Source organism: Natator depressus, chromosome 3 (genome assembly GCF_965152275.1).
Source record: "Natator depressus isolate rNatDep1 chromosome 3, rNatDep2.hap1, whole genome shotgun sequence".
In the NCBI taxonomy this organism is placed as follows: Eukaryota; Metazoa; Chordata; order Testudines; family Cheloniidae; genus Natator; species Natator depressus.
In genome coordinates this window covers 119,676,105-119,698,724 of record NC_134236.1, presented here as the reverse complement: position 1 = coordinate 119,698,724, position 22,620 = coordinate 119,676,105, and the positions used below count along the sequence as shown (strand labels likewise).

Here is a 22,620-nt window from a genome sequence, read left to right as displayed (position 1 = left end):
AAATCTAAGTCCAAAAAGAATGAAGTGACAAGTGAAGGAACTGTGTCTGAAAGCCAGACACTGCACTTACATTACTTAAAAAAACACCGTAAAAAACTCTCTATTCTAACTTATCTATTATGAACATGTAAAGAAAATCAAGAGCTAGCAAGAGACAATTATTCTTTTTCTATTAGAGAATGATGCTGCCATTTGGTCAAACTGCCTTATAAAGTTTTGGTTATTAGCCTAAAGTTAAAGGAAGCTAGTCTTATTTAGATTCAAAACCAAATTAAAAAAGGAGAGTATCACAGATGTGCAGTGCTCATTGCTAAAGTGAATGACTCTCAAATACGCATGATAGCATAGACCCAAACAGAGATATGGAAATGATGAGTAACTTTGTATTAAAAAAAGACCGTTCAAAGGGATGAGAACATTAAAACATACTATTAATTTACATTTAAAAATATTTACTATTCAAGCATTTTGCATTTTCCCTGGACCTTTTTTTTTTTTTTGTTAATTACATCATGAAAGATCTTTGGAAAGCTTAAAAACAAACATTAAAAAAAAAAATCAATCAGGCTTCAGACTAGTTAAAGTACTGACTTGCAGAGCAATGCAGCAGAACCACACAAGTTTGGACTGGAGAGTCTTTTTCCATGTACATCAATGGGTATTAAAAAGCTATTAAGTAATAATTAGTTTGAATATGTTCCTACATTTTTAAAATTTAGTATTTCTTCTTTGAGGATCAGGAGACAGAGTTTTTTTTATTAAAACAACAACGCACTCAAGCCTCTGCATTACACAAGAGTTATAAGAGCTTTGTTGTTGCCGCTGTTCCCAAGGAAATGACATCAGGATACTGAGAACAAAATAAAATGTTTTAAACTAATAAGTTAAAAAAAATCCCTTGTGACACAGAAAATAGGTTAAAGGATAATGCAACATCCATTTCTACATTAACAGGAGTGATAACTGAAAGCTAAGCGGCCACAATTCTACAAGTGTCTTTTTTGCCTCTTCCCCAGCACCATGTAGGGTGTCTACACTGTAATGAAATCCCAAGGTTCGAACTCAGGCTCAAGCCTAACCCCCCTTCAGTCTACATACAAATCATGCTGATCCTAGGGTGACTAGATAGCAAGTGTGAAAAATTGGGATGGGGCGGGGGGGTAATAAGTGCCTATATAAGAAAAAGCCCTGAATATGGGGAATGTCCCTATAAAAATTGGGACATCTGGTCACCCTAGGCCCAGGGTCCCAGGAACCAACAGGGGTTCTAACCCTTGGCTTACGTTGCAGTGTTGACACATCCTTAGACTTTAAAACCTGTAATGTGTTAATATCTTTCAAAAGTTTTAAAATTAAGATATTTAAAGACTGTTTAAAAAATTGAGATCTGTGCAAACTTAGACTAGATTTTCTTTTTCCTCCCACATTTAAACCACAAAGGCCATGGCACAGCTGAAAGGGGTTATTAAATTATGACACGATGCCAGGCTAAATTCTGCTCCCAGTTATTCTGGTATCAATTTGGCACATCTCCACTGGAGTCAATAGAGTTGCACCAATTACTGATATATTCCATTGACTCCACTGGAGTTAAACTAGTGCCAATTTGGCATAACTGGGAACAAAATCTGGCTCACTCTATTGAAGGCTGCAGGGCTGAACCCCAATAGTTTCTGTTAAGCATGGATGGGGAGGGGAAAAGATCTTTCAAAAGAAGGCGGGGAAGGGAATTCTGTGCTCTTGAAAACAAGTTCAGAGAGTTGTACAGTGTAATTGATTGTACTTGATTTCACATCTTAAACAGAAAAAACTAATAGAGGGGGATTGCAAGGCTCAGAAGATTATGGGGTAATAGAGCCTTTCAGGTCTAGGTTGTTAAAGCTGGCCCCTATATCAGCAACAACTGATGGCCATGCAGCAGACAGCATAGAATGAGTTTCTAGTTTCACTCTGGTTCCTAATGAACCAGTTCTGCAATATCGCCACAGCTGGAACCCTTGTTGAGTTGGCAGTTGTCACAGCAGTTGCAAAGACTGTACTACCTCTATCCCTGGAGGTAGTCTTTTCAGATCAGAGTTGGAGTACAATAAGACGACACTCTGGAGCACAATGCACAGTCAATCCTGTTCCGTGGATAAGAGACCTCACCTGCCAAGATCACTAAACACACAACTAAGTGCCACTAAATTAAAAGACGTAGGGTATGTCTACATTACAAGCACTATACTGACACAGCTGTGACACTGCAGCTACACCATTGTAGCATTTGTAGTGCAGACACTTGCTACAGTGATGCAAAGGGTATTTCCATCACTGTGGTAAATTCATCCCCTCAAGAGCAGTAGCTTAGTTGATGGAAGAATTCTTCTGTCAACCCAGCTTATCTATGTCCCTCAGGGGTCACACCCCTGAACGACAGAGTTAGGTCAACCAAAGTTTTAGGGATAGACTAGACCTTAAGTTTAGAAAGGCAGTAAGTATCCTGGAAACTCATGAGTTAATTGGCTACAAACAACACACCAGAGACACATGCCTATGTCATGTGTTGTCAGGTAGCCTCTATCTTCCTCTACATGCTCCTGCTGTGAAATGATAATGCTAAATTTGTGACATCTCCACATCAACCCCTTACACTGCACATTTAAGTGGAAGGACAAAATGAATCATGTGCGGGGGGGAGAGAGGAGAATTCCTATTCAAATAAACTTTTACAATTTTAACTCTGCCCCAATATTTAATTTCTTTTAATCTCTAACATTGTTTTTCCCAGTTTGTTGATCATTACTTGTTAAGTGGTAATTTCATGGCAGCTGCACGAGTATTTCCACGCTGTGGGCCCCCTGCCTCAGAAGACTCACTCTCCTTATAGCCAAGGTAAGATGGTGCCGTTGATTTTGGGTCATCCCAGTCATCATCCCAATCGTCGTCGTCAGCAGCCGCTGAAGGAGCAGGAGAAGGGTAAAGAGAGAGGAAAAAAGGTATTACTAACTTTGCTGAGCCAAAGACTGCTCTCCCCCGCCCGCCCCCCGCCCCACAATATTCCAACGAAAAAACAAAGAACTAATTCAGCCCAATGTTTTTTGGCTCCTCATTTAAAATGTATCCCCAAAACCTAGACATCCAAATAAAACAGTACAAATCTATTAAATAGATTGCCTTAATGCACCAATATTTTCTTTAATTGGGCACTTGACACTTTCCCAGTTAATATGTCCCAAATATAAATCTCTCTCTTCACACAGACTTCCAGTGTTAAAAAGACTAGAAAGTTATTTGAAATACTGGCTGCAATGCTTTAAAATAGAGGGCTTATATTACTGGCCATGCCTTGGCAGAAACAGGAACACACAGATTTAAAGTTTTATGTTGCCCACAAAGTTCCAGCTATGTGAGCTGAACAACATGTCTAAGACTCTGTTCTTAACACTCATGGCTCTCACCTGCTAATTTTTCATGCAGTTCTGAAAGGGTGCACTGATGTAGATCATTGCCATTTTATAGGAAGTATTTTAGGAGTCCACCACTTTTCTCCATAGAATTAGAATCATAGGACTGGAAGGGACCTTGATACGTCATCTTAGCCAGTCCCTTGCACTAAGGCAGGACTAAGTATTATCTATTCTAGACCATACCTGACAGGTGTTTGTCTAACCTGTTCTTAACAACCTCCAATTACAGCTATTCCACAACCTCCCTTAGTAATTTGTTCCAGTGCTTAACTACCATGCAGTTAAGAAGTTCTTCCTAATGTCTAACCTAAATCTCCCTTGCTGCAACTGAAGCCTCATTGCTTCTTGTCCTATCCTCAGTGGGCAAAGAGAACATGTTATCATCCTTCTCTTTATAACAACCTTTTACATACTTGAAGACTTATCACATTCCCCCCTCAGTCCTCTCTTCTCCAGACTACACACACTCATTTTTTCAATCTTTTCTTGTAGTTCATGCTTTCTAGACATTTACTCGTTTTTGCTGCTCTCCTCTAGAGATTCTCCCATTTGTCCACATCATTCCAAAACTGTGGTGCCCACAACTGGACACAGTACTCCAGTTGAGACCTTAGGGTTGAGTAGAGTGGAAGAATGACTTCTTGGGTCTTGCTTACAACACTCCTGCTAATACATCCCAGAATGATGGTCACTTTTTTTTGCAACAGTATTACATTGACTCCTCCTATTTAGTTTGTGATCCACTATAACCCCCAGATCTTTTTCTCCAGTCCTCCTTCCTAGACAGTCATTTCCCATTTTGTATATGTGATACTGATTATTCCTTCTTACATGTAGTACTGTGCTTTTGTCCTTATTGAATTTCATCCTATTTCAGACCATTTCTCCAGTTTGTCCAGATCATTTTGAATGATCATTTTGAATTTTAATCCTATCCTCCAAAGCACTTGCAACCCCTCCCAACTTGGTATCGTCCACAAACTTTAAGTGTACTCTCCATGCCATTATCCAAATAATGTATGAAGAAATTTAATAGAACTGAACCCAGGACAGATCCCTGCGGAGATCCGCCTCCCCCCATATGCCCTTCCAGCTGAACTGTGAACCACTGACGACTACTCTCGGAGTAAAGTTTTCCAACCAGTTGTGCACCCACCTTAGAGAATGTTCCTCTAGGCTACATTTACCAGTTTCCTTATGAGGTGGTCATGTGAGAGAGTACCAAAACCCTTACTATGGTCAAGATACGTCATATCTACTGCTTCCCCCCATTCACAAGGCTTTTTACCCTGTCAAAGAATGATATTAGGTTGGTTTGACGTGATTTGTTCTGGACAAATCCACGTTGATGTGTTATCTATCACCTTATCTTCTTCTAGGTGCTTACAAATGGATTGTTTTATTTGCTCCATTATCTTTCCAGGTACCGAAATTAAGATGACTGGTCTATAATTCCCTGTGTTGTCCTTATTCCCATTTTATAGATGGGTACTATATTTTCCCCTTTTCCAGTTCTCCGGGATCTCTCCTGCCCTCCACGAGTTCTCAATATAATCACTAATGACTCAGAAATCTCTTCAGCCAGTTCCTTAAGTATTCTAGGATGTATTTCATCAGACTCTGCCAACTTAAAGACACCTAACTAACTTGTTCTTTCCCTATTTTAGCCTCAGACCCTACCTCATTTACACTGATGTTCATTATGTTAGTGAGTATTAGATGGGTAGCCATGTTAGTCTGTATCCGCAAAAACAACGAGGAGTCCAGTGGCACCATAAAGACTAACATTTATTTGGGCATGAGCTTTCATGGGTAAAAAAACCCCACTTCTTCAGATGCACGGAGTGAAAATTTTTCACTCCATGCATCTGCTATGTTATGTTGTTATGTTAGTGGTCCCATCACTGCTAACCTTTCTGGTGGAAACAGAAAAAAACGGTATTTAACACTTTGGTCATTGCAACATTTTCTGCAATTGTCTTTCCCTCATCATTGAGTAATGTGCCTACCCTGTCCTACCATGTGAACGGTTTGCTATGTTTATAAACTTTTCATGGTATAGAAAAGGGACACTACTGTACAGGTGATCCTCATTTATACCAACATTCTGGTCCAGATTATTTAGAGACTGAACAAATCATTCATGGGAGCTTTTAGCTGACCTGGGCCTTGATAGGCCTGTGGGTGCCCAAATTGTGCTGCTCCCTCCCAGTTGTTTGAAGTGGTATTTTTCTGCCCCGCTGCACTTTCAGGTTTGGTTGCCCAGCCATCACCAGAATTCGCATTGTCCACATTTCCAGATTTCCAGTTTGACCAGGGGTCATGGGCATTGTTGACCTACAACATATAAATAAAGAAAAATAATTTTAAAAAGCTGCTGAAGAAACACAAGGGGAAATGTATCCTAAATCTTCACCATCACTGGAGAGAGCAAAATTCCTTAAATTAAAAAAAAAAAAAGGACTACAAGTTTTCTGTGTTCAGCACTTGGCAATGACTTCATAACCCAACCCAGGCAAATCTCAAATGCTCATATACTACAGGTCTGAGGACCGTATAAATATCTGGATGGATTATGATTAACTTTCCACTGATAGTGACATTGGGACATCACTGAAAACAGTATTGCTTTAATCACTTAAAGCTAAGTCAATAAATTATCGGTTCTAACAATTTTCTAAAGCACTTTTATCCACAGCAGTTATCTGCAGTTGCCCTGAAAGTATGTGCAGATCAAAGAAAAATCCAAGTCTTGACATTTTTATGTGAAGTTTTATTCCATCAACTCCTGTATGGGTGTTTGCTACCTTTATTTCGCTAAACCAATGATCAAATATTTAAAAGCTGAACAATACAAATTTTCCTCTGCGTTTTGTACTTTAATAAAATAGGTAAATGTTTATTTGTGTGCAAAGAAGAGCACTCTACCAGAGATATTACATTTAAAGGGCAAAAAACAACCTGACAGTCATGTTTATTTTCTGACAAAGAGAAAAACAAGACAATTCAGAATTAGTCTGGAGATCCGTGCATTTTGCATAAACTCTGCAAAGCAGTGAATGCAACACTTCTGTCACATAGTAGCATCCCAACTGGGCAATCCCGAGCAATGAATTTCTATCACACTACAATACTAACTACCTACAGCATTCTACCATAGCAAATGGTGTAAGATTTCATTAAGATCTCCATTACAAAACACTGTCAACTTCTTCCTGGCCACCCACCCCTACTGCAGAGTTTTTCACATGATCATAACTTTATATTCAAACACTCATACACACTTTTCTCTCCCCACCCGACCCCTTTTTTTTCCCAGCTGAAGTCTTCCATGCTTGGTCACAGCTTAAAAGTAAGTTTCTTCTTGTGCAAAGGTCTGAGCAAAATCTGCTTCACTGTTTGAGTTATGAGAGGTTGAAATATTTTATCTCAAGCATGGAAAGAATACAAAAGACTACTTTTTGTCCACAAATATATATCAGAACAGCTGAACTTTAGAATTTGAAACTTTTCAGACATCTAATCCTGAGGATTTATGTGCAGGCCAGTTTGGATAGGGATTCTGGAAAGATTTTTAAAACTTGTATGAGGCTCTCATTCATCACAACTTCACTAGTTAGCTTGGTACTTTTTCATCTGAGATTTCAAATGATGACTCCAATAGCTGCATTGGTAGGGTGTGGGGGGGAATCACAGCCTGTCTGAGGATGGGATGAATGCATATGTATGGGGATGTTAATTGTTTAAATTCTCCTCCAAGTGCAGCCATACTGGACCATTAAGGAGGGATAACTGAAAATGACTGATGGTATAACATGGGAAATATATCCTCCCCCCATCTTCTTTTGGCAGTTTTAAGTCTATGTTCATCCATGACTATTTCAATGATATGTGCTTATCTGGGTCTTTGATAGGGGAAAAAAGATTTGTGTAGTTACAGCTGAACAGAAAATTGATTAAAATAATTACTTTTCTAAGTTTTAATCCTCAAATCTCATGCATGGAGGAAATTCAGCCTGCAGCCATGGAGTCCTTTTAGACTGCTCAATGTTACTGGATGCCAAAATAGCCATGTTAATAAAACTGCTCACTTTCAAGATTGCACCCCATCCTATCCAACACAGAGCTGGCGATGGTGGTGATCCACACATTCATGACATGCCAACTCCATTAACTGCAACTCATACATATGAGCAAAGCCACACACCCTAAAGCTCCAGCTGGCACAAAATGCAGTAGCCAGTCTACTTAGCAGCACAGATGGCTGTGAACACCTCAACCCAGTGCTCTGAGCTCTGCACTGGCTCCATCAATTAATGCACATAGTCTAGTTAAAGAGCTCTGCTTTGATATTCAAACCTCCATGAGAACTGTGAATAGTTATAGTACCTAGGATATCACCTCTTCCCCTCAACCAGCACCTCCCAGAACACCTAACATCCACCAGAACAAAGAAACAGTCTATCAACACAGGGAGGCTTACAAGTGCAGGAGATTGAAAGGAATTGGACCTAGACTGTGGAACTCATTCCCACAAAAGCCAAGAATGACCATGGACCTCACCACTTTCAGGACAGAATGTAGAACTCAGTTATTGGCTTTAGCTTTCCCTAAAAATTTCTTCACATACACACACCCCGTCTACACTAGGGAACCATTGCAACACTTGGGAGGTTCTCAGAACCTCCGAGGATGGGGGCCATGTAAGTACCTACTTTACAGAGAGAGGCACACACATTTAAATAAAATTTCTGCAAATGTTGGATGATGAAACCAGACCTCAAATCAATGGGGATCAATCTGCATACAAGGTAACCAGCTAAGAATTTATCTGGGGGGAAAATGTGCCTCTTAGGAGGACTAGATACTTGCGATGGAAGGCTTTTGAGCCAGAAAAAGTGAAATCTATTTGCCTCCATGCCAGGCCAGCATCATGCAGAGAGCTGGATCTGGGGCTCTTCTGAGGTTATAAGCGTTTTCTCGCCTGTCAAGGTTCCTTCCCCACTCTGAACTCTAGGATACAGATGTGGGGACCTGCATGAAAAACCCCCTAAGCTTATTTTTACCAGCTTAGGTTAAAACTTCCCCAAGGTACAAACTATTTTACCTTTTGCCCCTGGACTTTATTGCTGCCACACTAAGCATCTAACAAATAAATATAACAGGGAAAGAGCCCACTTGGAAACGTCTTTGCCCCCAAAATCCCCCCAAGCCCTACACCCCCTATCCTGGGGAAGGCTTGATAAAAAGCCTCGCCAATTTGCATAGGTGAACACAGACCCAAACCCTTGGATCTTAAGAACAATGAAAAAGCAATCAGGTTCTTAAAAGAAGAATTTTAATAGGAGAAAAAGTAAAAGAATCACCTCTGTAAAAATCAGGATGGTAAATACCTTACAGGGTAATCAGATTCAAAACATAGAGAATCCCTCTAGGCAAAACCTTAAGTTACAAAAAGACACAAAAACAGGAATATACATTCCATTCAGCACAACTTATTTTATCAGCCATTTAAACAAAACAGAATCTAACGCATATCTAACTAGATTGCTTACTGACTTTTTACAGTTCTGACCTGCATTCCTACTCTGGTCCGGCAAAAGACAACACAGACAGAGAGAGAGAACCCTTTGTCCCCCCCCCCAGCTTTGAAAGTATCTTGTCTCCTCATTGGTCATTTTGGTCAGGTGACAGCGACGTTGTCTTAGCTTCTTAACCCTTTACAGGTGAAAGGGTTTTTCCTCTGGCCAGGAGGGATTTAAAGGTGTTTACCCTTCCTTTTATATTTATGACATGGCCAATGAGGACTTTCAAACCCACAGACACAATTGATCTGAGAAGAATTGTCTTGGGGAAACTGCTAGGTTACGGGGGTCCTCCTGTTCCTGTTCGGCCCTAATTTGAAACATTGTTGCTCTCATTCAAATTAAGGGAAATCATCTGTAATTTGTGGAATCTGAATTTGTTCTTGCATCTTTGGTTATTTGGTACATGCATAGGCAGGGATGGACACACAGTCCAGGCACAATGGAGCATCTGAGATGCTGACTAAAAAGGGAGTGCATATACTGGGACCAATAATTTGGGAAAACCAGCCACCAAGAGATTTTATGTATGCAGCACCTAGGAAAGAACTGCTTGCGCAATACTCATTTGCTTGTACACTGCTCAGCTGATTGACAGTGATCAGCTCAGTAGTGGGAAGACTGACAGAAGGGAGAGTAAAGAACCCAGTGAGTGGATGGCACAGGAAATCTAACCTCTGATGCAAAACAGTGAGGAAAGAAAAATAGAGTGGCCTACTAAAAAGGATGAGGATGAGGAGCAGAGACAAGCTCAGGTAGATCTGAAAAGTGACACACTCAGAGGGCTAGAAAGAGGTGAGAACGCAGGAGGAAAAAGCTGAGTTGACTCCTGTGAGGGAATGGGACTGGCTACTGAGATTCTGAGCCCTTGTCCCAGGCTACAGGTTCCCTCTTGAGAGCTTCCTTCCTTTATTTATTTGATGGAAAGTCTTCTGGGAAGATAGACAGAAGTGGCAGAGTATGCTTGCTTCCAGCATGAGCAGGAAAAGGACGGATAGGATGGGAACTGAGCTAGTCCAGTGCAGGACAGAATTCCTTCTGTTCTGCTCCCACTTCCTTGTCCGTGGAGTTATACAGATTCATGTAATGGTGAAGATGAAAATAAAAATTGCGGGGGCCGGGGGGAGGGAAGGGATCAAGTATTTTTACATGGTAATAAAGGATTGGGGGTGGAGGTGGTTTTGGTTTTTACCTGTCTTGTAGGATGAGTTGAAGGTGGTGACTGGCTAAAGTTTTCCAGATTACCAGTCTGAGCAACAGGTGCCAAAGAGTCCACCTTAAAATAAGAAGTGCTGCTCAGTGAACAAGAAAAACAAAAGCAGGAGGGAAGAAGAGACTGCATATCAGTTTTCAATACAATGCAGCAAACTCATTTCTGCAGTGAGGCAGATCAGTGCAACTCATGCATGCCACAAACCTCACAGCATCACAAACATGCATGGCATGCAAGGCAAAACACTTTTATACAAGGCTAGTGTGACTATCATGGCTGCCAGGTTCTAAGCATTCTTTATATACCTGGCAAAGTTCCAGATCACAATGGCATGTTACAGAAAACGAAAAGGCAAGGGTAAAACCCCACAACAACAAAAGCATGCAATCAGCATAAGCTGCTGAATATTCGTTGTTTTAGGAAGAAGTCCAGTTAAGTTTCCAGTCTTAAGACTGCTTTGTATTTGTTCCATTCTAACAAATCTGCAAATGGAGCTTAGAGTTGTGCAACCATTTTGTAAAGGGGAATTGAAAGACAGCAGTGTTTACAGTGGAAAGCCACAATGAAAGATCTGGTGAAGAGCCAAAGAACCCATGCCTATCTCACACTCTGCTGAGAGCTGACACTTTGCTTTCTAGAACTTCAATGTATATGCCAAAGTATCATTGGTGGTTCTGCTCTCAGAGGTCAGATACACCAACCTGGACCACGTTAAAGAGAACTCTGAGAAAAGAGCATCTTTTGTATGTCAGGGTGGAATCATTCATTTTCTAAAGAAATATTTCATGAATTTCTATTTATTTAGTTGTGTGATCATGTAATAACTCACTTAATGCATATGTGAAGAGGCAAAGTTAAGGTTCTCTTTGGAATTTTCTGACTTTTGAACAACTACTATTTCAACCCTTAATGCTACATTATTGGTAATTATAATATGCGCCTTATTAGACTATATTGTATGTATGACGTCTTTATACACTCACATTTATGCAAAGTTAAGCTTGAGAAGCTAAGGTAGCAAAAATTAGTACACTTCACAAGATACAGTCCCTATAATTGTGTTAACTCTTCCACACTGGACAACCTGTCTATTTCGTGGTGACATTCAATCAAAAGGAACATTTCATGGTAACTAACTGTTTAACAGAAACTACTACATGTGGGCAATAAATATGGATTAACATTGCTGTAGGACTCTTCACTCTGCCATACTGCACATATGCAATATTTTCAAAGGGGGGAGGGATTAACTGTGTTGTGAAGTGTGTGAATTAATGCTTTAGGCCCTAATCCTGCAGTAGCTCCACATGGACAGATTCTTACACTGAGCAATGTGTAGGATCAAGGGCACTGTATTATTTTCTGAAGTGCATACCATGAAATATACACTATCAAAAGTTTAAAATTACAGTACATGGAAGAAAAAAAAACCAACCAACCACATCACCACCCACACAGTATATGCAAAATGGTAAAGTTTTTACAGTGACATTAATTTCATTCTGAGAATTTCCTTCTACATTATTCATTTATCAACCTTTACCCGAAACACAAAAGGGCAGACTCAGCTGGTGTTCTCATGACTCCACTGCCTGCAATTTTCACTAGCTGAGGATCTGCCCCAAAAACATTTTGGATGAAATGTGTTTAATTTTTCACAGGGGCTAGGACGGAATGTCTTTGTAAGATAAAGGGGAGTGGAAAGAGGAAGGGTTCCAGAAATCCTTCGAGCATCCAGGCAATAAATGAAGTCTGAACTTCATCAAACAGTATCAGTGCAAAGTTCTCGGACGTACATTCAGACATTGACACATTCTTAAGAAACCACATTACTAACTAGGAGTAACTGTGCACTGGTATCATTCCAGTAAGAACTGCAGAGTACAGATAAGACAACTGGCTCTTCCATGGAACTAGCAGTAGGACTCCGGCAGCTCCTCTGACCCCTCCACTGAACATGCAAAAGAGTCTAAGCACTGTGGAACCGCTTCCTTTGTCCCCATTGAGAGTTCAGATGCTGGCCAAATCCTTTCTTCCACTATATGGACAGATCAGAGTTCCCCCAGCTGCAAACCTTCTCCCAGCTCCTAATACACAATGTAATTTATGCCAAATTGGAACAAAATTAGCTATTTTTATCCCAAGGCAAATTATCAAATTATACAGTTGTGTTTGCACATAACTAACTGCTATTCACTTTCAAAGATACAAGATCTTTTCCTAAATTTGCCTTGATTCGCATTCCTAACTGAGGCCAGTTGTCATGCCAAGTTTGAGTTATGTTATACAAGTGACAAATTTCCTATTGTTAAAAAAAATACAAAAATACAAGCTATTTCCCTCCACCTCCACATCCCCTTCCCACACACTCATAACTCAAAACCAGACAATACTATTTAGCTCAAACTTTCTTTGAACAATGTATGGAAAGAGTCATTCCAAGATTTTTTATTTACTTATTTATTTTTTTAGAAAGAGGAAACCGTGCCTGCCAGGAGATACTGGAGGAGAATGGAAGAGAGTCTTAAACTTCCAATTCACAAACAGCTGAACTTGCAGTATACATATTTTAATCAGGAACTAGAGAGCCATACAGTCATTTTGGAACAGAAATAATTTTGCCCCTCATCAGAGAAGTGGTGTCAAGAAAATGGAAGCAAAACTAATCTAAAAAGCACAACTTATCTAAATACTCCTCATTACCAACATACAGCTGAATGCTTGATACTCTAAAGTCACTGCCACATTGCAGAGCTTTTCCCTCAATGACAGCTGGTGATCAGCTTATGCCCTGAAACACAAAGGATAGCCTTTAAGTTTTAACCGGCAATAGCTAGCAAGCAAGCTTATAAATTTTAGTCATACTATGTTTCTAGCTTTTATTTAAGGTAAAATCCTGCTAGCCACTAAAAATATTCCAAGCAAAAAACCACACAAATTATTTTTGTCCTTTTTTTGGTCTTTTTTTTAAAAAAAGGTATATAACAAAGACCATAGAGTTGCTACCATATGTGGAGACATACCCATTATGGCTTCCTTTTTTTGGTAGCCACACATACTATGGTCTATCATGCATATTGATAACTTAGAGACGCATTTATTGGTTTTACCAAGATTGCTCATAACTACAGATATGGCCTAACCTGAACAATAAATACACGTCTTGCTAAGGATGTTTGGCCCAACTGGTTTGTAATTTCGTTAATACGCATGTACAGTGGTCTTATTTCAAAAGTTAGGTACCTCAGTGGTTTTTTCCCCTCAAAATACAAAAAACAAATAGCACACTCATTTATTTAGATTCTTTAAAAAAAGTTAAGGTGCATAAATGCACAACAAGCATCTCAATCCCATAACTGTTCAGTGAGATGCAAAGAGATCTTATATTCAGTACCAGTTTTCCACCTGACAAACTCTGCTGTTAGAGTACGAACACTAAAATTGGGAAACGTTCATTAGAATTGTTGGCAGATCCTTGATTACTGTAACATTACTATTCATCACCAAAAGGAAAAATTCATAAGGATTACTTAACAGAGCCAACCAGAATGAAATATAAACACTTATATTTCAAGCATGCATTCTGAAACGTCCCAAAGATCAACAGGATCCTACAAAGCAGGCATTACCTTTTCAGAAAAAATGGGAAGATCATACTGATAGTTTTTTGTATTCTAACCAAATATTGACCTAGAACAATAATGAAGTCCACATTTTTTAAATCTACTAACAACCGGACATGACAATTGGCCCCAGATCCGACAACATAATTCCTTGCAAATAAATGAGTATCAATCAGTTGCGTAAGACAAACTATCTTGAATAAATAAAGTACAGTATTTACATAACAGGAAATCCATTGTGGTTACAGTTCCTGGAAGTGACTCAAAAATCAAAGCTGAAGAAAATTCCATTGTTTTTGTTTCAGTATACAAGGGAAAGTATGGCGGGTGTGAAGACCACCAAGTTTCTAATCTCTCTCGAACATACTTTTCGAGATCTGGTTTAGCGTGCACCAATTTAGCTACCTCTTGTAAATAATGTTATTTTAAATTGTGTTAACGAGTACCAATAGTTTTCACATAAAATATTGAAGCAATTTATGTAATTCTGAAGCCTTTCCAAGAAGATTAGCAGATACAATGCATTTGTCCATTAGGACTGATCCACCTAGTGGTCTAAAGCTAGTGTATCTACACTGCCACTTGGGGCAAAACCCCAGTGATTTCTGGCCCCCTCTAGGGCTGCAGGTGCTGAAGAGTGTTGGGCAGACACTCACTGAAGTACCATGCAACAACCACGATCTTGGGCACTTAAAAGGTTATCAACTTGAAACCTAGTTAATTAAAGAAAAACAAAGCTAGTTAAAAGGAGTTTGATATAATATCTGCCCACAGCCTCCTGCCAATTGTTGTAGTTTTACAATCACATTTCTAATGACTTTTTCCTCTCCCCTCCTGCTGTGTGGTACCTCCCCACATACACACAAGAGAACAAAAGGGGAAACTGTCTAGATAGAGGAAACAATGAAACGGACTACAAAAAGTACTGTCTAATGCACAAAGTAACCACTGAAAAAAAGTGTTTTCTTCTCTCTAATCTTTCAGTTACAGTAATCATTGGTGTTATTGATCATATGGTAAAAGTTTTCAGTCAGATGTGTAACTTAAACTGACAGAGTCCCTTTAAGAAGCTGTGCATTTGGGGATCTTGTCCAATCTGCCACTGGAAGGCCAGTGGTTAGAGAGACTGGTGAAGGAAAGAAGGACGGGAGAATTGTCAGGGCTCCATGCAGAACTTCCTTCTTTACCTCTCATCACCAGAAAGTACACTTGTGTGTGAAGTGTTATCACTTTAAATCTGTGGCACACCTAGGATGGGACCACGCACTGTTCGATTTGAATACTTCCGTCTGTTAAAGCACATCTAGATGAAGGGCTTTAAAAACCCACCTGCCTGGTCATTTTGGGTAAGTAGGCAAAAGATTCCCGGCAAGTGATCAGAGCAGGGTAAGCTGAGGTAGACACTTTTGTCTTCCTGTGTCTCTCAGTATCACCAAACTCAACAGCTCCAAAATGAGTCAGCCATCAAACAAACCAAAAAATTAAAGATCAAGAGTTTAAAAAAAAAAAAACACATCGAAATCTTTTTGTTTTCCTTCTGGTTTTTGAGCTTTTAGACTGTATCTGACTCACATTTTCAAGCATTTCTCTGCAAACATGGGAGCTAGAAATTTTTTTTTTTAAATTGAAAACAGATTCTCATGCAAGTCAACTGACTTCCAGAGCTAAGGCTTTAAAGAAAAACAAATACCATGATGCATTCATAAAATCATGAGTTGGCAACAGTGGTGTGAGGAAAGCACCAAGTGGTTCTGGGCACTAAAGGTCTCCTCTGGGGGTGATGACAGGGACGAATGGAATAGCAGCTTAGGCAGTGCTAATTCTTTTTTTTTAGGAGGGTGTAAAGCAGCTGAAGACACTACTGTTTTCACAGGATGTGGAAAGACAGACAGGGGAGCAGAGCAGGTGCTGAGTTGCTGTTCTTTTCATGGGATGGGAGGTGGGGAGAAAATACAGAGTACTACAGGTCTCTTTAATCTAGTGGAGAAAAGCAAAACAAGAACTAATAGCCGGAAGCTGAAGCCAAACAAAGTCAAAATAAAAATCAAGTGCAAATTTATAAAAAAGTGAGAGGGATTAGCTACGAGAACTAACTACCAAGGGAAATGACTGATTTTTTTATCTCAGTGTGTACAAATCAAGACTGGATGCCTTTCTGGAAGATATGCTTGAATCAGGTTGGGCTCAGTAATGGGGTAACTAGGTACAATTTAATAGTCTATGATATATAGGAAGTCAGACTAGATGATCTAATTGTCCTTTCTGGCCTTAAATTCTATAAATCTCTGAAAGAGGAACTCCAAGACTATAGACACTTTTAATAATCTGAGGTCCTAGATAGTGGACAATGTTACAAAAAAAGGCAAGTTCTTTGAAGCATTTCCCTCTTCCCATTAGCATACTCTAAAACTAAATCTTGCATGGGTTTGGCTGATCTCAGAGGTCCTCAGAAAGGAACGTCCAGTTACACTCTCAGTAGGAGAAGAACGGTGGCCGAATGTGCGTTTGGCAGACTGAAATGCCGCTGGCACAGTTTACGGAACAATTTGGATGCCAGTGTCATCAGTGCTGTCTGCATTATTGTGGCTTGCTGTGCTCCTCATGATCTTTGTGAATCCAAAAGGGGAGCCATTTTCTCCCAAATGTACCTCTGACAGTAATGGACTGCTGAACTGGCACACTCAGCCAGAAAGTGCACCTGTCACAGCTGGAACAGGATGCACCCAGGCAACAGAATCAGGGAGCTTTATGCACCCACATTATGGGCTTGCATGGCTGAATGGAAGAGGAAGAATAGTATGTTTATGTATTTGCACATCACTTTTTACTGTAACTAAAGTACTCGCTGTACACTACGAATGGGGTGTTTGTGTGATTATCATGAATTGTCAATTGTGGATGTGATGATTGCTTATACAACATGGAAGGGAGAGGCAGTGGTTTTTATGACATGAATTCTGGGTTTTCATTATGGATTGATCTGAACAGATGTACTGAGAAATTGTTTGGATACAACTTCCTCATTGCACCTTACGATGTTTATCTTTATGCTTCGAAATGTACATCATACGATGTGATGCAATGATAGCAATAAACTTTTAAAATAAAATAAAAGCCTTTATTTGTGAACATGGCTATACTACCAAAAAAGAGATATTAATAAGCCTCTGCTTAACTTGCAATATTGCACATTCCACAATATTATGCTTCCACTACGATTCTGACAATAGGAGCCCTGGGCGGCTGCTCTCAGGCTCAGGTCCCCACTCAGCCCTGAGCTGCTGACAGCAGAAACACGGAAAAGTAATAGTGGACTTTTATTATTTACAATAATAAGGTCCAATATTACTTTTCTGCAGTTTTCCATGGCTTGTCCGCAACTTAGCTGCAATTTTTTGACAATCATCCTGCAATTCAAGTAGGGCCTTACATATTAAAGCATTGCTAGACAGGCAAGCTACCATTATAACATGAAAACACCAGTAATAAACCAACACCAAAACTAGTAATAAAATAAAGTCCATAGCACAACAGTTTCATAAGCCAAGGCAAAATGTGGTATGCAGGGTCCATTAGAACAACAGTGGGGATAGGTACTCCATTTCAGACAATGTCTTTTAATGGGAACAGTGCCTCTGCCGCATCCAAGAAGGTAGACTCCCACTTAGCAGAAAATCCTGGCATCAGAACCTTTTCCAGTGCAGCCCATGTTGTCATCTATGAATCAGCTTCTGTGGTCCACAAAGGCCTGTATATCAATGGAGTAACACCCTTTGTGATTAATGTACTCATGTGCTCCTTCAGGAAGGCAAACTATGGGCACATGAGCCCCCTCAGTGGCCCCACCACAGTCTGGAAACCCCATTCTCTCAAAACCAGCAATTACTTCAGGGATATTGTTTATGCCCACCACCTCTGGGTAAATCACACATCCAATTGCCTCAAAAACCTCAGTCTCCACTTTATTGATGGTTGACTTTCCAACACCAAACTGGTTAGCAACGGTAATAATCTGGGGTAGCCAGCTTGCAGACAGTTATAGCAACTCACTTCCGAACCTTCATAGTCGCCCTCGGGTGTGTGTTGTGATGCTGGAGGATCAAGGTAAGCTACTCACAAAACTCCAGAAACATAGCTTTCTTCATATGAGAGTTCTGGAGCCACTGTTGGTCATCCAATGTCTGCATGACGATGTGATGCCACCAGACTGTGCTCGTGCTCATGCTCTAGAAGCCATCTACACAGGGAGCATCAGTAGCTATACCAACAGTTGTGAGCAGCATCAGCTAGTTTGAGTCTGCCACGTCTGTATCATCTTCCTCCGGCAGGTGCCTTTGGTAGGACAGAAAATGCCACCAAAACGTACACTAGCATCTCATGGATGTTCTCCTCCACATTGCTGGCTCCAGTTGCTAGGTGTGCACAGACCCAAAAGACGGCTTGGCAGGACACGTTGGCAGGCTACAACAAACTTCCTATAAAGTACCAGTCAAGTTTTCCCAGTGCCCCCAGAACCAACGACTAGAACAGCTACAGCTGGGGATGGCACTAGGAAGCCAGAGACAGGCTGGATTGACTCAGGTCTGTGTAGTGTAGCGTAGACAGGACTCACACCCATGCTCGGACAAGTCCAGAAATTCTAAACCAAGGATGAATATTCAGTGTAGGTGCTCAAGCCCACGCTCACAAACACTGAGAATGCAGACTCGAATCCAACAGATTCTGGGCTTATGCTGAAGTGTAGACATACCCGATGGCTTCACATAGAAGTTGAAAATGCTGGGGAGACCAATGCATATTGCAAAGCAAAAGAACAATTGCATTCACTCTCATGGGCAAAACCCTAGTACATAGAGTTGTGAAAGATCTCCATCCATTTTACACAGTCTTGCAGTGCAAATAAATAAAGTACATTCAGAAAACTACCAGCTGTTTTTGGAGAGTTCCATGAATTGGATGTGCCTCTACAACTGTTTTGATAAGAAAGCTATTTTCTTTCCAACATGTGAGACCTTTGCACTGCACTGCACTGCTGGAAAGAATCATGTATTTGGCTGTTGACCTCCGGACTTCAAAAAATTGAATTATTACCAAGATTTCGACATGTGAAAGGATACAGTTTGTAGATCCATATTAGATTACCAGATATATATTAGCCAGGTACCTAAAATTTACTAGCCAAAGGCTAATCAAATGATGAGGGGGATATGCCCCACTTGTAACGTCGAGGACAGTGCCCAGGTAAGAAGATCAGCCCCTCCCCCTTCAACTGCTGCAAATGATGCTGCTGAATGCAGTCCTTTAGTTCTGTCTCTATGACTTGGGCTCCTAAGTGCTGTGGTAATACACAATAATAATAATAATATAATAATAATGTTGACCTCCAGATAGCAGTAGCCCAATAAATTGGAAACTCCACCCACTCTGGCTGTGGAAAGGATCTTACTCTTTTCATTCTCCATACACCCTGAGAGCCTCCTGACTTTGGAAAGGAAGGGAACTAATAGCTGGCCCCCTCTTCCCACCTCTCCCTCCCCACATCCTGAGAAATCTTCCCACAAATAACTCCATAATCACTGTTCATAGTTTTTCCATGCAGCAGACGAGTGAAATCAACAGGACTAATGTCAGTTTCACTGAGGTCCACAGGATTATCAAAAGCAGCAGTGAAACTGAGCAGGGTCTTATGAGTTTCACTCTGCCACTAACAGCAGAAGCACAGTCATCTGTCCACAGACTCAGGAAGACAGCTCTGCACTAGTTCACTTATGGAGGGTTATTTTGCAGCCATAAGAGACGGTTTAAACTCCCCACTCACCAGATAGTTTCCTACTCACAAAATGGCACGCTGCTGAGTCCTAAACTGACCTGCTATAAAGTCATGGTAAACTAACAGCAAATACCAGATCCAGACATGCCAAGTAAAAAGAAAACCTTTATTGCTGAGGGCTGAAAAGTTATTTTGATAAAAATGTATAATATTATTTCTACAATGTCAAACTTGCATGGTACTCTACAGAAAAGTAGAACAGAAGGTAGAGTTCTTTTATACAGGTCAGAATATCAGATCTTAGAAGCTGCAATTCTACAAGCAGATGCTGCTAATAACCAAAATTAGTGGAGGTGTACATTCTGATAAGATCAAGGTACAAAAGAGGAAAATATAGGTAGAAGGTTTAGTTTAGTTCACAGATTTCTATGATTTTGCTTTATGCAGGAAAAGAACAAAAATTAGAAATAAGAAAATAAGCAACTATTTATGTTAGAATTATGCTAGCTTTTCCAGGAGCAGCTTTTCTAAAATTACACAATATGAACAAATGAGCTCTTTTTTTTAATCTTCAGCAAAATTTTAGAAACTTCCATCACAATTGCCTTTTCCATGCTTTTTGCGAGGACTTACAGTAGAAACTCAGTTATGAACACCAGACTTACGAACTGACCAGGCAACCACACACCTCATTTGGAATGGGAAGTACACAATCAGGCAGCAGCAGAGACAGAAAAAAAAAAGAAAAAGATAATACAGTACACTATTGTGTTAAATGTAAGCTACTAAAAAAAAATAAAAGGGAAAGTAGCATTCTTCTTCTGCATAGTAAAGTTTCAAAGCTATATTAAGTCAATGTTCTGTTGTAAACTTCTGAAAGAACAACCATAACAATTTGTTCAGAGTTATGAACATTTCAGAGTTACAAACAACCGTCATTCCCAATGTGTTCGTAACTGAGGTTTTACTGTACCAATATAGTACAGTGCAATTTAAGAGCATAAGTAGTATTGTCAATAGAGCCTATTATGCTTACAGTGCCAAAAAGAAACTGACGATGTACCTGGTTATTGTTTTTAGTAGCTGAGTTGATCTGAGCTGTACTTGAAGAGAGGGAATCAAAAAAGGCTTGGTCAGCTACTGAATTGCCACAAGGAAATCCATCTTTTGCACCTTCCGTTAGAATCTGAAAACAGACAAAGCTGTTTTAAGACATCTGTCATTCTTATAGGAAATAAGTTACATTGTTTTATGTGCTGTTGTTACTTCAATTGTTCTCAGGGTCACTAGAACTACTGAAATTAAAGGATTTTAAAAATGAATTGATAGAATTCCATCTTTAACCGCAGACAATAGAATCAGCTCCAAACTAACAATCCAGAGCATTGTGTACACTTCCTGCATTCAACGATTTATCAAATTTGGGTATTAACAGCAAGTATGGCCCATTGTTTTATGGGAACTGGAAGAGGACAGGAAGAAGTCTATTGTTGTATGGCCATGTTAGTTGCATCACTAGATAATTTGTGGAAAAAAAGCCTACACCAGAATCAGATTTTTTTTTTTTTTAAATAAATCCTCATTCTTGTACTTGTTCAATTATTCTGGAACAGGATGTGCATCTTATTTTTGGTTCTCTTGTGAACTACCAGTGACATTAACATTTTACAGATTAAACAATCTCCACTACGTACAACTTCTCCTTTCTCTAAAGGAGATACAGTACACTAGGCAGCACTGAAAAGTCAACATTTACCAGAAGTTACTATATCCCCTCTCTATACTTAGAATAGGCAGTAAACATGATATGATCACTTGACTTTTTTTTTTTTTAAATAGTAATTGTATATGGTATTCAGACACATGTTTACTCTGACCTTCTAAACTATTAATACAAAATGATTTTTAGTGGAACTGCCATCTTTCATCACGGCTTCAGTCTAGAGAATTAAATGAAGGTTTCCAATATTAAAATAAATAAATAAAATAAAAGCATGGAATCTGCTTTAGCTCTGCTTTACCAAGTATTTCTGTATTGTTATATTGTGGTCTCTTACTTCAACATAATCTGTTGGAACAAGTCCCCTCTCTCCTTTGCTGTTTTTTCCTTCCAACCAACCTCCACCTATGTCCTAAAGAAATAAAAATAAGCATTATACAAATATTTTCTCTATATTAAAGCATACTTCAGCATCTACTATAGTTTTGTAGTTGATACTTGAAAATAGGATTTGAGAGAAAGATATGACTGAGACCTTGGGCAAATTCATTTAAACCTTCCAGAGCATCAATTTTCTCATTATAAGAGGAGGATAATATTGACCAGGCCTCCCTCACATAGATGTTGTGAATTTTAACTGTTTTCAAAATTTTAGGAAATTATTAAAAAACGAAGTTAACAGAACATTAGCTAGCTTGCAAAGTCAAAAGAATGTGAAAAATTTAGGTTGCACACACAACCTTAATTCATCCTCCTTGTGCACATGCATGGAGATAAAAGACTTAAATTACATGATCACATGCTGTTCGTACAGTACCCCTGCCTCATTCAACACACAGGATAGACAATGCTCAGGGAATGAATCAGAACTGCATAGTCAATGAGGCTGTTTGTAGGATCTCCACCTCATTTGCTGCAGATATTGGAACTGAATGGAGGCAGAGAACTGCAGGAAGAGTAAGGATTGTCTCATGCATTATGGCAGGTGAATGCCATACCAAAGAACTCAGAGAATAGTCCCTCCCACCCTTTTTCTTGTCTGTCTAGTTTGTAAGCTCTTAGAGATAGAAACTATTTCTCACTAAGCATTTGTACAGTGCCTAAGACCGGGGGAGACATGGGGGTGTGTGTGTGTGCTAGATCTCAGTGGAGCCACTCCACACTAGCATAATATACTAAAGAACAACAAGATACTTAAGGCTTTGCAGCCTTCATAAAAGAAATTGACTAGGGTTGACAGCAGGACAACATGACCTGGAA

At 39.7% G+C, this 22,620-nt stretch overlaps 1 protein-coding gene across 2 annotated transcripts in view; it reads right to left on the bottom strand.

Annotated features, from left to right (window-relative positions):
• The window catches only part of SNX9 (sorting nexin 9), a 93,794-nt gene that overhangs the window by 33,745 nt on the left and 37,429 nt on the right, over positions 1-22,620 (bottom strand). Inside the window, exons 3-7 of one of the 2 annotated variants that reach the window (XM_074948685.1) lie at positions 21,698-21,772; positions 20,704-20,826; positions 10,227-10,310; positions 5,612-5,786; positions 2,786-2,939 (exon numbers count right to left, since the gene is read on the bottom strand). In XM_074948685.1, coding sequence (XP_074804786.1) covers positions 2,786-2,939; positions 5,612-5,786; positions 10,227-10,310; positions 20,704-20,826; positions 21,698-21,772 — 611 coding nt within the window. The remainder of the gene's footprint in view (positions 1-2,785; positions 2,940-5,611; positions 5,787-10,226; positions 10,311-20,703; positions 20,827-21,697; positions 21,773-22,620) is intronic. The other variant, XM_074948686.1, reaches the window with a different exon arrangement.